The 20,031-nt window shown below is 36.4% G+C and overlaps 1 protein-coding gene across 8 annotated transcripts in view; it reads left to right on the forward strand.

Moving 5' to 3' along the window:
• Positions 1–20,031, forward strand: part of LOC143231919 (protein TANC2-like) — a 123,244-nt gene that overhangs the window by 45,384 nt on the left and 57,829 nt on the right. The window contains exon 1 of one of the 8 annotated variants that reach the window (XM_076466765.1): positions 13,250–13,592. The exons of 6 other annotated variants lie outside the window; for them this stretch is intronic. Coding sequence is in view for 1 of the 2 variants with exons in the window: in XM_076466759.1 (XP_076322874.1) it covers positions 15,112–15,202 (91 nt within the window). In the remaining variant the exon portion in view is untranslated. Of the gene's footprint in view, positions 1–13,249; positions 13,593–15,096; positions 15,203–20,031 lie in introns of those variants that run through there. One more of the 8 variants, XM_076466759.1, reaches the window with a different exon arrangement.

Below are 20,031 nucleotides of genomic sequence, written 5' to 3' on the forward strand. Positions count from 1 at the left end.
ACACACCAGGTAACTGGAGAATAGTCTGATTCTTGTCACACCCCACCAGAGGTTAATACGTTATTTATTCCCCCATTTAGCTGTAAAAAAAGTCGAAAATCCATATGAGCATAACCATGTTACATGTTTACAGCTGTTTCAGATGTAGAAATGTGTTCTATATTATATTATAACCATAAAATATTCAAGCCATAAACCCAAACACATTAACATGACATTTTAATTTAAAAAAATGTTTTAAAATACGCTGGATTTTTTTAAATAAAAGGAATGTTAGGGTACAATATAACTCCACGTTGTAGTTGGTACCCTCAGATTTCTTTTTGTTTGTTTTTAAGTGTGCAGCGTATTTTTTAAAAAATTTTGGTTTATGGCTTGAATATTTTATGGTTACAATATAATTAACTAGAGGTCGGGATTTGCTGTTTTTGACGTAGTCCTTTCTCATGATTTTGTTTATTCATTTAGTTTCATTTAGATATAAATTATTTAATTTCTCTCTGCCTATTATAAACTGTTAAATCAAAACAAAAAAGAAACACTACTGTGTCTGCTGGATCAAAATCTTGAACAGGACACGTTGGAGAACTAATTTCGGTGAGGTCAGTGTGCGGATAGTCAGTCCACTGTGTAGCTTTGTACTTAATAACAGACAAACAGTTTAGCGTAAGAAACTCGTCAATATGCATTTTTACGTGTTTTTTTTTCTTTATTTTCAATTGATCCAGCATGGCCAGGTAGTTAGGGCGCTTAATTGTAATCCAAGGTTTCGGGTTTGAATCCCCGTCACACCAAACGTGCTCGCCCTTTCAGCCGCGGGGATGTTATAATGTTACGGTCAATCCCACTGTTCGATAATAAAAGTATCCCAAGAGTTGGTGGGGGGTGATGCTGACTAGCTGTAAAACTCTAGTTTTAAACTGCTAAATTACGGATATGGCTAACGCAGATAGCCCTCGCGTAGTTTTGCGCGAAATTCAAAACAAACAAACAAACATTTCAGTAAGAAAATGTGTAAAGTAAAGAGCAGGTTGTGTTGCTCCTGACTTCCCTTTTGTGTCTATGTACACATGAAGATTTACCGTCCAAAAGAATGTACGTCGATGTTTCCTTTATTAACAAATATTCCTTATAGGTGTTCAGAAGAGTCATTTATTGTAAATAATGACCAGAAGAAACATTAGTCTGTTATTCTGAAGAAATACACCATTTTATATTCCGGCTGTCAAAATGTTCATTTCTCAATAAAAATCTTTTTTTGAGTATTTGATTTCTACAGAACAAAAAGTGCAGGATCACACTTGGTGTGTTTGTTTTTAGTTTTAAGAGACATCAATTTTATATGTTATCATAGAGTCGATGGTGTTCTCTATGTAAGAACGGTCAAGGTACTCAGTAGGCATAACAGGAATATTTAAGCTATAACATCATCAGTGATGGAGTTTTACTTTAAAATATGTAGTCATTAACTTTTATTTGTTTCTTAACCAACAAACCCAAAAACAAGGCAAGAAATCGTTGGTAAGATACCAAACCAGAAAGTGACGAATCCACTAAGTCTTCATGTTTTAGTCGAAATAACATTTATTCTGTCACTAATGCCAGTATAAATCTAAATCTACTCTGTGTTTCTGGGTAATGCACGATGTCATGATAACTGGTAGTAATTTTTTAAATCGTAATTCTACTGTAAAGGATGTTGTTATTACCCTTTGAAATTAGTTTTTATACAGAAATATGATGTTCCTTTAACAAGCTCTAGTACGGTGTGAAACAGCAATTTCCACCTAATAATAGATTTAATATTAGATGACTGTAGCATGTATCAATAGAATACTCAGTGCTTTGTACACTTTACAGTTGATGTCTTTAGGCAACCAACACCAATATAATGTATGAAATGGATGAGTAACAAGAGGGTATCGTCAGTAGTCTTGGGACTTGATATTATAGTAAAAATAATCTGTGAGACTCTCCTACTCCATCCTTTTGTTAGCTATATTTAATCGCGCCAGCAATACTGAGCGTGGGGCACCGGTATACCCAATTCAACGTCATCACTCATCAGAGTATTTGACAGCCTAACCTGTAATCGAGATTCTTTTAATCAGGATTAGAGTAATCTATGAGACCTTGGACACGGCTAGATAAATCAATCGAAAGAGTTCGACCTCCTAAGTTCAAAACTGTAATTCGATCTCAGATTGGTTAAGAAGTGGTGGAACTATAACTTAATTCGTACTCGGAAAAACTCTGCTATTCTATGAGCCGCTATGTCGCGGCTGAAGAAAAAATCATTAGACGTAATATAAAATTTTATTACATCGATTCATGGAATACACTAACTCTCAATCAGGAAAAAGAAACGTAACAAAAGAAGTAATAAAAACATTTTGTGAATGTAAAATGATGTAAGGATGACAGTGCCAAAAAATGCGTACAAAAATGCTGGTATGATACAGCTGTACATAGATCACTCCTACATGACTTTCAATATTAAAACTTAATGTTGCACAGTAAAATATATACATGACTTTACTGCAATTGGAAGTTGCACATACATTATTTTCAGTATGCAATTTGTCTGTTATAATATGTCACTGTGGACATGATATATTTGTATCGTGACTAAGAGCCTAGGACATGCGTACAAAGAAAACAAAGCTGGGTACGTCGTGGTTATTGCAGACTCTTGTAACATTAGATTTTAATACTGAAACTCGGGTGCGGATGATATACGTATAGCTATATCATCCCCGTATTCCTATTTGTATTTATTGTGGCACTGCCATTTGAACATGATTTTATATGTTACAAATGCTCTGTGATTACTTGTTGGATTGTTTGGAATGGGGCTGGAGGAGAATAATATAGTTGACCATATGAGTAATACATTTGTAGCACAACAGAGGGAGCTAACATTACTTTTGTTATTCCTACGTTTAATTAACAGAACTTGTCGAAAACGGATTTCAGGATTCGAACCACAGATTTAATTTATCTCCTCTTCTTTCTGTCTTTTATTTATTTATTTATTTTAAAGAGTGACTCTGGGTACAGGCTTGTCAGTTAGAGATAACTTGAGTATTTTTCTTCGATCCTTTAATAAGACTGTGAATGTACTCCTATTGCTATACAATGACGAACATAAACTTATCTGGGATTTTTTTTTTTCCGAATGCGATTACTTGGCGTTTTTTTGTTTTAAATACAGCTTTTTAAACTGCGAATCCAAACGCGTTTCAACCGAGCTACGATCTATACAAATACTGTAATGACTCGAACTGTGTACATTACCGTTTTTCATACTGGAGATCCAGGAGTCCTGTCCGAAAGTCCATAGAAATATTTGCAAAATATTTATTTATATAAGTTAAAGCATATAAGTTTGTAATATAGCTTTTCGTATATGCAGAATTATTATTATTTTTTTTTTATACTGAGACAAAAACATCACTGAGTTCGCGAAAATAAGAAGAATTGGAAGAGGTCCTCGGTTTACCAATCCCTTAAAATCACTGGTGTATAAAAGTCTGATGATTGTTGTTAGAAGATAATAGTACTTACTAACTTTCGATGTTTTCAATTATTATAATTCTCATTTACGTGTTCAAAGAAAAGTTTTCACATTAAGTTTTTCGGTTACTGTTTCAGTGAAGTATTTGACGTTACCCACCAGAGTAACTCAATACGATGTTGTTGTTTTTCTCTGTGTATTCTAAGCTTGCTGAGTATCGAAGGCCATAGAATGGTACCTCTTCTAAAACTCTTGGTGAATATTAGGCTGTTTTAAACTTCTCTATTGCTTCAAGTAAGACTGTATGCTTTGTGTTTAAAAAGAAACCTTAACCGAATATGATTTGTTAGTTCGTACACACTAGGTACACACACTCACAAAAATCTCAAGACTGAAAATTTGTACGTATCTTCCAATTGATCCAATGAACCTCCATACCAAATTTGGTGGAGAAATCGTCCACGGGAAGTAACGTACTGGTAAAAATAAAGACAAAAACGCTTATAAAAAAAAAAAAATGCAAAATTGAAAATTTATATGTACCCCTGTTTGGACCTAATGAACCTCCGTAACAAATATATGGTTAACAATTCATCCACAGAAGGTGAGGTAATTTTTGTCATGTAAAGTATAAAACTATAAATTAATGTAGAGTTTCATGGCAGCGTGAAACATTTTAAATACTTTATGATATCCTGTTTGCGATTATCTGTTTTATTCTAAGAAATAAATTAATTTTTTCCCGAAACTTACAGGGTCGGAAGGTATTCAAAGCATGCACACTCGTGTTGTTCTTTTTTTTTTTTTAATTTCGCGAAGAAAATATGGCAACTTAATTTCTAATAATAGGAGCTTCAAATGATTGTTTTATAATAAAATATTTCACATTTCGATTAACGCTCCATGAGATGGAGTCGCACAAATTCATGCCCAAGCCAAGGCAAAAAAACCCAAAAAAACAAGCATGTTTCTTGCAGAATACCAGTAAGAACAGTGCGCATACATAATTTTAGACAGCAGGCCTAAAGTACTTTGTATTTCTCGTGTTAATATTATGTGTTGCAACGTAAACAGTTGTTAGTTCTTATTACTGGATTTTTTGTTACATTTGCTTGTGAAATTTTGTTATACAGCTTGTGATTTGTGGTACTGCAAACAAGTGAATCTACAAAATAAAATAAATGCAGTGAAAAGTGAAGTAATACGCACAGTCGATTGACTCTGTGATTGCTTGAAAAAATCTACAAAATGTAATTAACATTACTACTTTATTACATTTTTTGTGTATACGCCAAGTTTACTTATCCGTCTTATATCAGTTTATTTCTAGCAAGCATCTTTCATCCTTACGACAGTCCACAAAGCTACCTGTGTTTTATAACATTTTAGTGTTGTACGAAAACCTATAAATTAATTCATTTGTGTTAGGCCTACAAAGAAAAAAACTTGCTGTAAACCAATATTAATTCATTTGTGTTAGGCCTATTCAACCAATATTGTGTTAGGCCTACAAAGATGAAAACTAAACCAATATTAATTCATTTGTGTTAGGCCTACAAAGAGGTACGAAAACTTGCTGTAAACCAATATTAATTCATTTGTGTTAGGCCTACAAAGAGGTTCGAAAACTTGCTGTAAACCAGTATTAATTCATTACTCTATATTTTTTAGGGTTTTCTTAACAAGAGTATTTAGGGTGCAATCAGCTAGTCCCATTGTGTGTGGATTCTTTCTTACAGCAAAGCCACATCAGGCTGTTTGTTGTGTCCAACGAGGGAATTGAACCCCTGATTTTAGCGTTGTAAATCCAAAGACTTACAGCTATCCCAGTGAGGGACAAGTCCCGTTGTTTTCAATTTAAACGAAAACCGTAGCTGCAGCGATAGGCCTATTTTAAACAATTAAACTCTGCTGGAGCTCCAAAAATATGTAAATGAAGCATAAAATATTCAAGAAAGTTACGATTACGTTATTTTTTTTACTACATTGGCAAACTTTCTGGTCGTTGTGGTAATGCCAGCGTTCGTGTCTATCGCATGCAGAGTTTGAGAGGCCTGGCATGGCCTAGCGCGTAAGGCGTGCGACTCGTAATCCGAGGGTCGCGGGTTCGCGCCCGCGTCGCGCTAAATATGCTCGCCCTCCCAGCCGTGGGGGTGTATAATGTGACGGTCAATCCCACTATTCGTTGGTAAAAGAGTAGCCAAAGAGTTGGCGGTGGGTGGTGATGACTAGCTGCCTTCCCTCTAGTCTTACTCTGCTAAAATAGGGACGGCCAGCACAGATAGCCCTCGAGTAGCTTTGTGCGAAATTACCAAACAAACAAACAAAAACAAGCAGAGTTTGAGTCCGGGACCACTTGTTCCACTAGTAACTGTTCTACCAACTAAAGAGTTGTCAGTAAGATTGTCTAACAACCCAACTTTTAATATTCTTTCCCTCTCACGAACGAGGTTCAGGTTCGGGGTCGTAAACATCTCTTGTTAGGGCCCGGTTTAATGTATAATTTCATCTATTTTTATTCCAGAATGCAGAATTGTTATCAACGTTTTAAAGATTTTCCGAGAGAAGGTTCTTCTGGACCTCCCTAAAAAGGCTACTACTACACGCTTTTGACGCGTGCGTGCCACACCATCAGCGTGACCTGGGCCTCCTTTTGACGTTTGTAAAGCCTCGAAGAACGAAAATTATTGAAAACTCCTGATACTGTTGTGGATGTGTCAGCATCAGGATTTAAGTCACATTTCAGTGATTTGGAGTATTCCATAGCACGGGTTTCAATCTTTCCATTTCATTGTTTTACATTTAATACGAATATTGTTGAAAGTCGCATAAAATGTGATCACGTGACTTAAAAAAACTAGGACTTTTATGTACCGTGTCGCGGAATGTAAGGTGCTGTACTGCCCGCATGTCGATAGATAAGCCTTGTGTGTATATTTGCGAAGTAAGACACTTAGCAACAACTGATGAAAATCGATGTTTGTGTGTGTGTGTGTGTGTGAGAGAGAGAGTTATAACTGAGAACACTTTACAAACATCTTTATGTTGTTACGTATTATAATTTATTTTGGATGAGTCTCCAATTTATCGATATGTACGTTACATATTACTATTTTAAAAAAACCGAAAATTTGAATTTAGAAGTTAATTAAATGTTAAAATTTATCAAATTTATTATATATCCAACAAGACTGAAGCACACAGTTCTCTAACACAAATATAGTTTAATATACAAACAACAACATGAATTATAATAATGGTTATTACTAATAGTTGTTACAAATGGTTGTTTATATACAAGAGTTTTAGAAACTTAGACAACACGGAGTCTTGTGTCTGGCCTCTAGAACTGAATATTTTATCGACGATTCAGATCCACCACGAGCAAATTAATTCTGAGTAGATATTGTTACATCTCGCTTCAGCTAGATAGTATGATTGACCTCACACTATGACAAACTGATCCTCTCCGGCGAAGATATTTAATGTCCTCGTAGAAGTACTAACGTTCGGAGTTAATTCACTGAAGTTAAACTGTTTGTAATGTCCGAAATCTATTAACATTTCTGTTCATTGTATACTTTCTGATTAATAGGTGCTAATCACAATTTATAGCTTACAAGGCTTACAGCACATTGACTGTAACTGTCTTCTATTGCTGCCTCTCGGCTAACTGGTTTAATACGAATCACGCGAATATATCGAAGTTGGAACAATGTTCGAAAACGCACATTGTTGGTTCTCAAAAATAATTTTCAAATTTCAAGAACAGACGGAACTTTCGCAACACACAACTAACAGTGTATGTCACGTGAAAAAAAGAAAATTACACTGAAACAAGCGTATATATTAAAATAAACATATAACGGTAAATCCATTACAGTATGAACAAGTGGGTTTTAATTTGGAAGAAAACACCTTCTAAGTTAAATCAATATGACAGTACTAATATGCATGAATAATTAGTTAATTACCAATTAGCAAGTACTGTCATAACTTTAACGACTGTAACCATGTGACTACAAGTTACTATAATTACAGTCTTAGGAACATATCAAAAACTAGTGACAAAAATATAGTAAATTGAGCAAACTATTAAAACACTTGAAGGCTTGTTAACTACAAAATTACACAAAGGGCTCTCTGTATAATTCCCACCAAGGATCTTTATTATAAGCCTTTCCAGTCTCACGTCCAATTGCTCTGTTTTTTTTTTGTTTTTTTTGCACTAGCTTTGCAACTATTACTCTATCTATTGTATTATGTTATTACTACGTATAATGATAGCTTAATATTACATTAACCTTTAAACTACAATTCTTCAATCAACGAAAGACGTTAATTACCATAGTTCATAATGGTCTATTTTCAATATGATTGATCTTATTTGCTGATCAGTTTTTTTCAGCGACACCTAGCAACAAAATTTTGGATCCTCTGCAGAGTATTTAATTGTAGCTTCCTTTCAATACACAATTCTCGAAGGTGGAGAATATGTTTCATCAGGTTAGAGATATATAGTATCTCATTCACGTACGTTTGATATCGTTGTCAGCGAATGTATCCGCGCTGCGCAGAATCTCTTTTATTAGCTTGACGAAGACGATGGGACTGTGCGTTTTTATCGTTCGTTATGCTAATCCGTTGAAAACTGACTGTCAACAAAAGTAACCTCGCGACGTTAAACGTTACTTACCTGTGGTGTCGGCTTCACGTATTGAGCCTTTCGTTCGATTGCTTATCCATTTAAACTGTTGCCTCAGGGGGGGGGTCTCCTTTGAGACTGACATTAGTCCAGACAGTTCCAAGAACTCGTGTGACGTCGCAGTTCACAGATACCTCCTGGGATTTCGTTCTTCTAGTAACGTGCTGCTACATAGGGATCGAAACCACCCTACGAGATACCCCTAAGACGTGGACGATCTCGCGTTTCCATTCATTTTAACTTTAACCAACTCTTCTCAGCAGGAAGGACATATATTATGTTATACTGCTTTAAAAAGTATGTAAACAAATATTGAATTGTCGCTGGGCTTAATCACCCCCAAGTATAATAAAAAAAAAAAATTGTAAAGAAGCGTGAAGAGTGATATAGGAGTAATCATGCTAGCTGTACTATTTGTTTATTATTAAGCAAAAACCTACACATTGGGCTATCTGTGCTCTGCCCACAAGGGCTATCGAAACACAGTTTCTGGCATTGTAAGTCCGTAGGCATGCCGCTGTGCCACTGGGGATGGATAGCTATACTAATACATTAACACTGATACTAGAAAAACTGGGTTACTTGGAATGTAAAACATTTTATTTCTCCTTTGACACATAACTGTAATTATGTTAGCCTGAACCAAAGGTGCACCGAATTTCAAACACAAGAAATTCCGAAATCGTTCGAATGTGAAGGTATTCCTCCTCTTGACTTTATTTTTTATATATATAATTTGACCACTGTCTATTATTAACTATTTTAAATACATAAACATTATGAAAATAACCTCAAAAATTCTTGGTTCCATAATGGCAGAGTGGTTAGTCTGAACGGCTTGTTCGTTTGAATTTCGCGAAAAGCTACACGAGGGCTATCTGCGCTAGCCGTACCCAATTTAGTAGTGTGAGACTAGAGGGAAGACAGCTAGTCATCACCACCCACCGCATTCAAGGGTGAAAGGGCGAGCATGTTTGGTATCACGGGGATTCGAACCTTCGACTCTCAGATTACGAGTCTTAACGCCCTAACCACCTGCCCATGCTGGGCCTCTGAATGGCTTATAATGTTAAAAAAAAACTGATATGGGTATCCAAAGTGGACACAACATAGATGGCCCATTGTTTCAGCTATGTGTTTTACCGCCAAGAAACTTTAAAATTTGGAAGATTGTGGTTGATGTTAAACATCTTACATTCTTACAGAATCATTTAAAACACAGGCAGTCTTATTACTTTACCATCTAAATATTTCTGTTTTCAAAATTTTCGCGCAAAACTAGACGTACATCTTTAATTTTGAGCTGGTAAAGGAAAGGTAGCAAATTAACTCATCACTAACTCCTTAGTTATTTTAATCGAATGGATCTAATAGTTTATTTTGAATTCGCGCAAAGCTACACGAGGGTTAGTTGTCCTTAATTTAGCAGTGTAAGACTTAGAGGGAAGGTAGCTAGTCATCACCACCCACCGCCAACTTTTGGGCTACTCTTTTCCCAACGAATAGTGGGATTGACCGTAACATTATAACGTCCCCACTGCTGAAAGGGCGAACATGTTTGGTGCGACGGGGATTCGAATTCGCGACCCTCAGATTACGAATCGAGTGCCTTAACCACCTGGCCATGCCGGGCCAGGAGGTAATAGAATGTTATTTTAAAAACACGACTTCATAGGATACAGCACGATGTTTTTTGTTTTTTTTGTGGTAACAGAAAGTGAACCACGGACCTTGGATCTACAGCTCAGCACACTAAAAATTGGACTATGCCCACCCTTAGACGTTTGTTATAAGACATCGATAGTAATTATCGGTGGCCCGGCATGGCCAAGCGTGTTAAGGCGTGCGACTCGTAATCTGAGTGTCGCGGGTTCGCATCGCGCCAAACATGCTCGCCATTTCAGCTGTGGGGACGTTATAAATTTACGGTCAATCCCACTATTCGTTGGTAAAAGAGTAGCCCAAGAGTTGGCGGTGGTGTGGTGATAACTAGCTGCCTTCCTCTAGTCTTACACTGCTAAATTAGGGACGGCTAGCACAGATAGCCCTCGAGTAGCTTTGTGCGAAATTCAAAAAAACAAACAAACAGTAATTATCGCGAAACTAATGTCGTACGTCATTTGTTCGAAGAGTTTAAATATTCGTAAATGATTGGATGTCCTGGTAGCAGAAGTACTTGATAGTGGTTAAGTTCTCATCAACTAAACTTGTGAACTAAATAATTTGAAGAAAAAATTAACTTGCCATTTCGTTTTAACTCAAACACAAATAAATTTTAAGTCTTGTGCCCAGTAAGCATGACGGGTTCGCTAGTCGTAAAATAATGTTTCTTACGGGGTGTTCAGGTTGGTTTTTTATATGTATGACGTGAGTTATGAGATACGTATATAATAAGGTTCTCTGTATGCGTGTCACGTAACTCTTCCCGAACTGTTGATCGCATCTTATTGTAAGTGGCATCTAACGATTCGTTTACCCCTCGAGGTTTGCTTGAAGGTTAAAATTTTCACTCAACTCTTTAAGAAATCCTCGTATTTTACGAAATCACTTTTGCGGACCTGAAATTTGTCATTGATATACGTTAGAGCACGAAAATAGGTAGGCCTGTAAACCACTGTTCGTAACTTGGTTAAAGAAATTAAAATTTGTCATAGCGACAATGATCATTAGACTGAAAAAAAAAAAAAAGTGTAAAACCGTAGTTTAAGCATTACGTTTGCACTATAATAACCATAGGTTATACGCCCACTGGTTTGCTGGGTGTAACATGATGTTCAGTACAGGTTTTCATGTTGGTTTTGAAAGCGAAATGTTAGTTATGAGATGCACTGTTTGGAATAAATGGTATATTTTGTGCATTAATGCCGACCTGTTCTTTGTTTGTTTGTTTTTTGAATTTCGCGCAAAGCTACTCGATGGCTATCTGCGCTAGACGTTTCTAATTTAGCAGCGTAAGACTAGAGGGAACGCAGCTAGTCATCACCACCCACCGTCTACTCTTAGGCTACTCTTTAACAACGAATAGTGGGATTGACCGTCACATGTCGCCAGCATGTTCGGTGTGACGGGGATTCGAACCCGTGACCCTCAGACTACGAGTCGAGCGTCCTAATCACCTGACCATGCAGAGCCCGAGTTATTACTCGAAGATATTTATAGAATGGCCGAAGGAATGGCGGGGGGGAGGGAGAGCTTCGGCCCTCCCTCTCTCTATATTGGGTAGGGTCAGGTTAATTATTGTAAATAATATGCCATATACTATCTACCTGTCCACATTTTACTTTGTTAAATTTTAGAATGGCTACATTTGAATTCCATAAATGACTTTCGTGTCGCATTTTTCGAGGACCATACTCCCTCATTTCTCTATAATTACAATGTTCAGGTCTCGCCCGGACTGCCCCGCCCCTCTCTCCGATAACTTGTGCTTCCTCCACTCGTCTACGACTCGTGTTTCTACAATAAGTAGAGGTAACGTTCACTGTGACGTATCTGAAACAAAAACACGTTTAACAACATTTCTGGGTCGAAAAAGATGTTTACAATTTTATAGAATGTGGTCGCTTATTACTGTTTTGAAACGTAGGCATTAGAGGGAAATATCTTGTATGTGAAACGCAAACATTTCTGAAAACGATCTGAAACGGAACCGTATTATTTCTTCTCTGTATTTTTATCATCCGGCTATTTGTGGTGTGATTTAAATAAATAAAGTGTGTAAAATCTCCAATGAGAAAAAATCCGCCGAGTGTGTTAAGTGTTTTTATCTGTCCTGAAATCGCGCGCGGACCGTATTATCTAAATACGCATGCGCGAGCAATTCATTTCAACGGATGTAAATATTCCTTTGTAGACATTTTATACAACATATTAAAACGTTTATAAAAGATCTAACGTTCGTTATGGGTGTTCAGGTTGGGTTTATGTGCGAGTGTTCGTTTATTTGTGAAATGCACTGTTTAGGATAACTGACATATTTTGGGTGAACTGGTTCCATAGAATAACATTCTACTTTTATTTATTGATAGTATTAAGTACGGCAGATTTTGGTAAAGAAAAAAACGTACACGAGTTACGGTGTTAATTTAGCTTTTTATCGAACATCAGCCGTATTTAATAAAGGCTTAACTAAATTTAGGCATACGACAAAGTAAATGTTCAGATTTCGGTAACTGCGATTAAAATCTTTTTCGTATTATTCTAGAAATCCTGTGTTTAAAGACATACTGTTGCATTAAAGATACTAATTTGACTTCAAGTGTTCTGCTGGCCCCAACTGGTTCAGAATATAGAACTTATTGTAAATGTTTCCTGTTTCATTCTACATGAACCATGAGTTCTCGCTCTCACGAAGATCACAAATTATTCTTTGTTGCACACTATGTAAGAATAATAATATATACGGTCAAAGGTGTCGCTATTGTAGCTCATTAACTTGTAAATCGTTTCATGGCCACGCCTAATCATAAGCAGCCATCCTTGTCAGTACAATTTACTTTTTACCGGTTGTGCGTCGCAATATACCTTGGCCTTTTTATTATTCGTGGTCACTGATAATAAATATTAGCTCACAGTACTGGGATTCTAACTACTTAAAAGTGTTTTGTAATAATCACAGTGTTTGGAATTCCACAGCGTTATTGTATTTCTGCAATTCCGTTTTTATATTTAAATGAAATGAAATGATTTAAAAACGTTCACTTCATATGTCATAATAGAAAACTTAATTTTTTTTAGGAGCCTCCCCCCAACAAACCAAATAATAATAATATTATGACATTCGTATCTATACGCAATTGTTTTAAAAGTCGTACATGTTAAACTATTTTTGCTGTGATTATCTGACAGTGTGCCTCAGGCTTTAATATATGTGTGTTTGTCGTGTATGTTCTCTACGATTCTTTGAACGAAGGGTGATTTTAATGTTATTTATAAATGTTAGCTGCTTTTATTTCTGTTAGACTAGAATTAGCCCAAAGGTACCAACGAACTTCTAAAGATAAATGTGCCACTTTGTGATTCATTGATGCGTGGACTTTTCAGTAGTATAGAACTGCTGTCGTGTTTTCACACGTAAGGAAAGGTGTTTATTCTGTTACGAAACAGCTACGTATCAAAGTCGCATGATAACCAAACAAGATATCGTTGTCTTGCACGAGTTATATTGTTGTTGTACGGCTTTAGTTCTCGTGTAGACCGTGTCTATTCGGTTCATCTCGATCATTTAACATTGACTTTAAACGCACTTCCAAACGGATCATTTTTCCTAATTATAACTGTTTGTCTAACTGACTAAAACGATTTATTGAAAGCTCAAACCACTTGTTCAAGCCTTTCTTGGGAAGTCTGTTATAAATGCACACGGTAATAGTAAGTGTTCGTAAAAGTGCGGAATAGTATACGTATTGATAATTAACTGTAGCAGTCAGATTGTCGTCTGATAATGTTATCATTAGGACGTAGTTATGGTTCATCGATTGTAGAGGATTCGGTGTACTTCAAGGATACTAAGTTAAGAATAGTTATATATATATATTTTTAAATGGTATAATGTTGAGCTGAAGTTGCTAGAAATTTGTTTGCACAGAGGTCATATAATTAAAATTTCCTTGACCTATTTTTTATGTCGTAGTAATTTAGTCGCCATCGTGTAGTTGCTATACTAGTTTAGTGGTAATGTCAATTACATTTTGATTTAATCTTTGAACCATTCACCTGATGTCTTTCCTTTCTTCGTGCTACGGGTGTGACCTAGATTGAGCCAAACAACAGGGGTGTTTCTGGTACAAGTCATATAATTGTAAGTTATAATACGTAATTTTAGCAGTAGTGGTCCGACATTTTAGAAACGAACATATCATATTGTTGGGTGCGAAATTCCGCGCTGTTGATGTGAATCAGTTTCTATAATACATTAAACGTTATATATTTATATTCAGTAAGGAAATATCCAAGTTAAGTAAAAGATTCAGCACTTGAAAACATAGCCAAAAAAAAAAAGTCTATAATAGCGTATAATTCACAGTATAAAAAAGTTTTCAGTTTTTTCATTACGTAATCTTAAACATTATATTAGTGGAGAATTAATTTTGTGTGATTTTTCTGCTTCTGTCTTAATTGTCACCTTTGAAGTCAACGTCTTTACTGTGTACATATTTGTCAAAATTCTGTTTACTGTGCAATATTGTACTATACGCTTGCGTAGTTTGTCATTGTTCTGGCTACACATATAACCCTTTAACAGTATCAATCGCCTTCACATCTGTTTCGGGGGGTCCGTTTCTTCCACACGCATGCGCACGCCCTGATTTGGTAACTGCACTGTTAGTGTTGAAAGCACCCAATTTCTTTAGTTTTTCTTTCTTTCCAGTAGTGCCTGACATTATTCTAATTTAGTAATGGAGCTGTTTGTTTATGTATGTCCGTTATGATTTCTCATAATATAACTTTAGCTCGGAAGGCGAAACAAAACACGGATGTTACCAAGATGAGTTAGTTCGTTCAGCGGTTTCTCTCTCATTCGTTAATACAACATTTACTAAGCACGACTTGAATAGTTTTATGAGGTATTTGATTGTACCGTTAATGAAGCTTAACATGCACGCAAATAATGTTTACAATATATATATTCATGAGTCGAATGTGTAATGTGTGTTAGAAGGAATGTAATGGGTTGGATTATTCTGCAGTTTTGGAAGGCCATCCATTGCGATTAAATGTGCTCAGTCAAGCCTTATCAGTATATTTACTGTATCTGAGCGCTGATAAACGTGATTGATAGATAAGTCCATTCGGTAGGTAATGAAGGAACCTGTTGACAACAAGGTTAATAATGCTCGCCTCTCCCAGTTGCACGCAAGTTTTGTCTCGTAGTTTGTCGACATGATGAATGGGTGGTACCTGGAGTCTGTATAAATACAGATTACACTGGAATTGGGAGTGTACTAAAAACTTTAGTGTTTTATATCAACTGTGTCCAGGTAAGCAACTGTTGAAACTACTGACAGTTACTGAGGATAGAAACTAGTAATAAGTTAGGTTGGTTGAGTATAACGGTTATTACATTAGTTGCACGGTCTGTTGGTTGAGTGTAACGGTTATTACATTAGTTGCACGGTCTGTTGGTTGAGTGTAACGGTTATTACATTAGTTGCACGGTCTGTTGGTTGAGTGTAACGGTTATTACATTAGTTGCACGGTCTGTTGGTTGAGTGTAACGGTTATTACATTAGTTGCACGGTCTGTTGGTTGAGTGTAACGGTTATTACATTAGTTGCACGGTCTGTTGGTTGAGTATAACGGTTATTACATTAGTTGCGGTCTGTTGGTTGAGTGTAACGGTTATTACATTAGTTGCACGGTCTGTTGGTTGAGTGTAACGGTTATTACATTAGTCTGTTGGTTGAGTGTAACGGTTATTACATTAGTTGCACGGTCTGTTGGTTGAGTGTAACGGTTATTACATTAGTTGCACGGTCTGTTGGTTGAGTGTAACGGTTATTACATTAGTTGCACGGTCTGTTGGTTGAGTATAACGGTTATTACATTAGTTGCACGGTCTGTTGGTTGAGTGTAACGGTTATTACATTAGTTGCACGGTCTGTTGGTTGAGTGTAACGGTTATTACATTAGTTGCACGGTCTGCTGGTTGAGTGTAACGGTTTTCATGTTAGTCGCACGGTTTGTTGTTTAAGGAATACTTACTGATATGTAAATTATGTAGCCCTCGCCCAAAGGTTACATAATTGTTTGCTCACATTGGGTTATTGAAATGTGCGAAATTAGTTGTAAGTGAAAAACAATGCTTTATTTTATGACAGTTTAGAGTTATATGAAGGAAACTTGATTTTATTATGAAGGTATATTTCTCTCTAAAGTTGTGTATTCTAAATATGGTACGAAAGCCTTGATTTTGTTAACAGAGTGAGTTTAAGTCGTACTTCCAATTTCTGTCAACCTGCTTCACACCCTCAGCGCAATCTCTACCGTGAACACAAAAGTTTACAAAACTAATAGTTCATTTTCTTTTCGCACTTGGACCGAGAGCCTGTTTTAAAACTGATATTTTTTAGATTCTCAATTTCTACATTTTCTCCAATATTTACTTCCTAGTCAAATTTCAGCTGTTTCAACATTTTTTTTCTAGGGAGAGATTTATTTGCCACATGCTCAAATAAAATCGATTCATTTATTTTACTTTCAGCCGTGGGGGCGATATAATGTGATGGTCAATCCCACTATTCGTTGGTAAAAGAGTAGCCCAAGAGTTAGTGGGGATGACTAGCTTCCATCTCTCTAGTCTTACACTGCTAAATTAGGGAAGGCTAGCGCAGATAGCCCTCGAGTAGCATTGCGCGAACTTCAAAACAGATAGACACACAGAACTTCATAAAACAGATAAAACACAGAATAAGGAAAAAAAATTCACTAAAGTTTTGATACCTTTTTATAGTAACGATCATATAAGTAAGTTAAATTATATTGTTATTCTAAATATCTGAGTTTAAGACTATAAGCAACTAATGATACTTAGTCTTGGAAAGGGAGGAGATGGTGAAACTTGTGATTACGATAATATGGCCCTTACTCTGTATGAAGCACTGGATGGAGGAAGTAGGACCTTTGATGAAGACTGGTATATAATTAGTCTTAACTTATGTGAAAGAAGGAATGTGGAGATGAAACGTGTGGACAATACGATTTGTGCAAGTGAACTAGATATAAGCTGCACGTGCACAATATGATAAAGAAACGCATAAAGTGATTTCGGAAAGTGGATTCTCAGTTCTTGAAATTCGACCATTGTTGAAGAAATAACTTTCCGAAAGCCGTAAGACGTTCACGTTTCATTCACTTATGTTCTAAATACAGTTGTCTCAAGTGTTCGCCTAGCATTATAAACGATCCCAGTTTATAAGGAGTGATTGTGACTAGCTATTTTACTGTGTTTGTGCCTAATTTACATATAATCACGACATATTTGCAGTAGCAACTTGTCAACACTGCTTATTGACATTCTGTCGCACCTTTCCATTTTAACGTTCATTTTGTTAGAAAATATATATTTCAGTGAATTTACAGAAGATTCAGTACTATATATTAAAACTGTTGAATATATAAATTAGCAAGCCATGAAGCGTCTGCTGTCGATATAAAGTTATAGTGAAACGATATGAAACTTAATTATATTTGGACATAAATTGGCATTTGTGGTGCCACTTAAAATGATCGCCTTTTCCGACGAAAAGTATACACTCGAATCATAAACGTGCTTTCAGATTGGGAGTTTCCTGGAACGAACTGCTGTGCGAATGGTCTCTTAACTGGGGAAACCATGGTCTTCGTAACTAGATGGATTACGGTTAGGACCATTGTGCTTTAGGCATGCAATCCTCACAATGGAGTATTTTCCAATGATAACTACGCTTCCTAGCTCTTGCCAGAATCCACAGTCATCAGATAAAACATGACGTGACGACATGGACTGTAACGACTTAGAGGAGGCTTTAGACTGCTTTAATATAACGTGCCCAATATTTGTAGAGTAAGACCACATTGGCAACAAAAATTACCTTTGCAGCTACATAAAAGAACAAAAAAACAGTTAGTGTGTAGCAAGGATTGAAAGATTATATATTTGGAACGCCTTTCTTGCCATGTGACGTATAAATGATTAAGACTTGGGCGGATCCAAAAGCTACACTTACCATTTGATTGGTTCAAAAATTACTAGGTAAAAATGTTTTTAAACGATTATTTAACCCCTAAACCAATGGTAATTTCAAGGTTTGTAAGACGGGTGGAATACGGTTCATTTTTATAATTAAGACACAAAACTTGTCTAAATCGATATTGTGTCGCACGTCTTGAACCAATATTTATAGAAATTTTGGTCACACGCTTTACAATTGATTTTGTTCGGTTTTTCGGTTCACAACTGGCTTTCTAATTTTTTACGTATAACGTACGCAAGAGTACATTCACTCGGACAGGTTATTGTATTTGTTTTTAAATTTCACGCAAAGCTACACGAGGGCTATCTGCACTAGCCGTCCCTAATTTAGCAGTGTAAGACTAGAGGTAAGGAAAGGCAGCTAGTTATCAACACCCACCGCCTACTTTTGGGCTACTCTTTTACCAACGAATAGTGGGATTGACTCTGAAATTATAACGCCCCCACGGTTGAAAGGGCGAGCATGTTTGGTGTGACGGGGATTCGAACCCATGACCCTCGGATTACGAGTCAAGCGGTTTAACTACTTGGCCAGGTCGGGCCTGTTTTATACTCGGACAAGTTTGTTTGTATCGTTGTTATATTTCTACGTATTTTACCGTAGTGTGATGTCATATTCATCGTTGAAAAAATGTAAATAACCGATATAGAAAAGAACCAGTTATCGTAAAGTAGTTAATGGAATGAAAAATGGTAATTTATCAAAAATTTCCCATGATTGGAACAAACAACAAAATTACCATGATTAGGGGTGACAAAAACAGTACAGTATAATAGAAAGATTGTCATTTTTAGAGGTGAAAGAAAATGGTAATCTACAAGAAAATCATGGAAGCAAAGGAAGATGATAACCTATTAATGACATTTACCATGACTGGAAGCGTGTTCGTCTTTTGCACGAACACACTGACATGGTTTTAAATTCACCCCGCTACTCACTATGCATCTCATATTAGTGTAACGGTTTTTAATACGTTATTTACCTTGAACTTCCAAGTAACCGTACTTAACAACCCTCGAAACTTCGCGGTGATTTGAGATCGGGAAGTTGGAAAACTGTAGACCCTGGAGACAGGCATACACTCTCTCAAGACAGTTTTTTTTATATACATTTCCCAGTATGTTATAAATACGTTTGCATGCGATTAAAAGCTAACCTACGTACAGTAGAATGGGCAATGAATATTGTATTAATGGAAATTGAAACAGTAATAATTCGATTATTGTTATTAATTAATGTATTTTTTATAGCTGTGAAAGTATGTTTATTTTATTAGCATATTGTTAAATAATTACATGAATTGTTTAACTAGATCTACACTTGGGTTATAACGACTTCCCTCCATGCATTTCGAAAATTATTCATCTACACCTGATTTTTAGAATCACTGTTGGTCCTACTTGGTGGACAGACCTCGGTTGTGCTTGGTCAGACGCACACTAGACCAGTTTGTTTTTCCGGTTCACATGTTAGTAGTTACAAAGTTCTATCTCTCCAGCTTTTATTATTCTCTAGATATCATAACACTCTCGTGCTATAGTTATCACGTGCATGAGTGCGTTATCATCTGAGTCTATTCTGCTGACGGCACCAGTGTGGTGGTAAGTGAACCACGTTTCTGTCACGACAACCATGAACGTGCCCAATTGTTTGTTCACGTTGTGTCCGTATCGAGAAAAAATCGCAGGTTCTTACTACTTGTCAGGAACACTTCTATCATGTTGAACACGGCGAAGTGTACTTTAAGAAGCATGTGGAATCGTAATTCTTATTTCTACACAAACCCGTGGAAATCTGAGCGACAAGACAGACATTCACTGATTTTAATATTAATAGTACAGAAATGCGACGTGGGCGTGACTAAGTTATGATCGTTTAATAGGTTTTGTGCTTTGCAGTTTGCACGTTCGACTCGCTTAGTCATTGTTTGTGTTTGTGTGTTTTTTCTTATAGCAAAGCCACATCAGGCTATCTGCTGAGCCCACCGAGGGGAATCGAACCCCTTATTTTAGCGTTGTAAATCCGGAGACATACCGCTGTACTAGCGGGGGAGTCAAAAAAAGGCGAGCATGTTT

Source organism: Tachypleus tridentatus, chromosome 11, assembly GCF_004210375.1.
Source record: "Tachypleus tridentatus isolate NWPU-2018 chromosome 11, ASM421037v1, whole genome shotgun sequence".
NCBI lineage: Eukaryota > Metazoa > Arthropoda > Merostomata > Xiphosura > Limulidae > Tachypleus > Tachypleus tridentatus.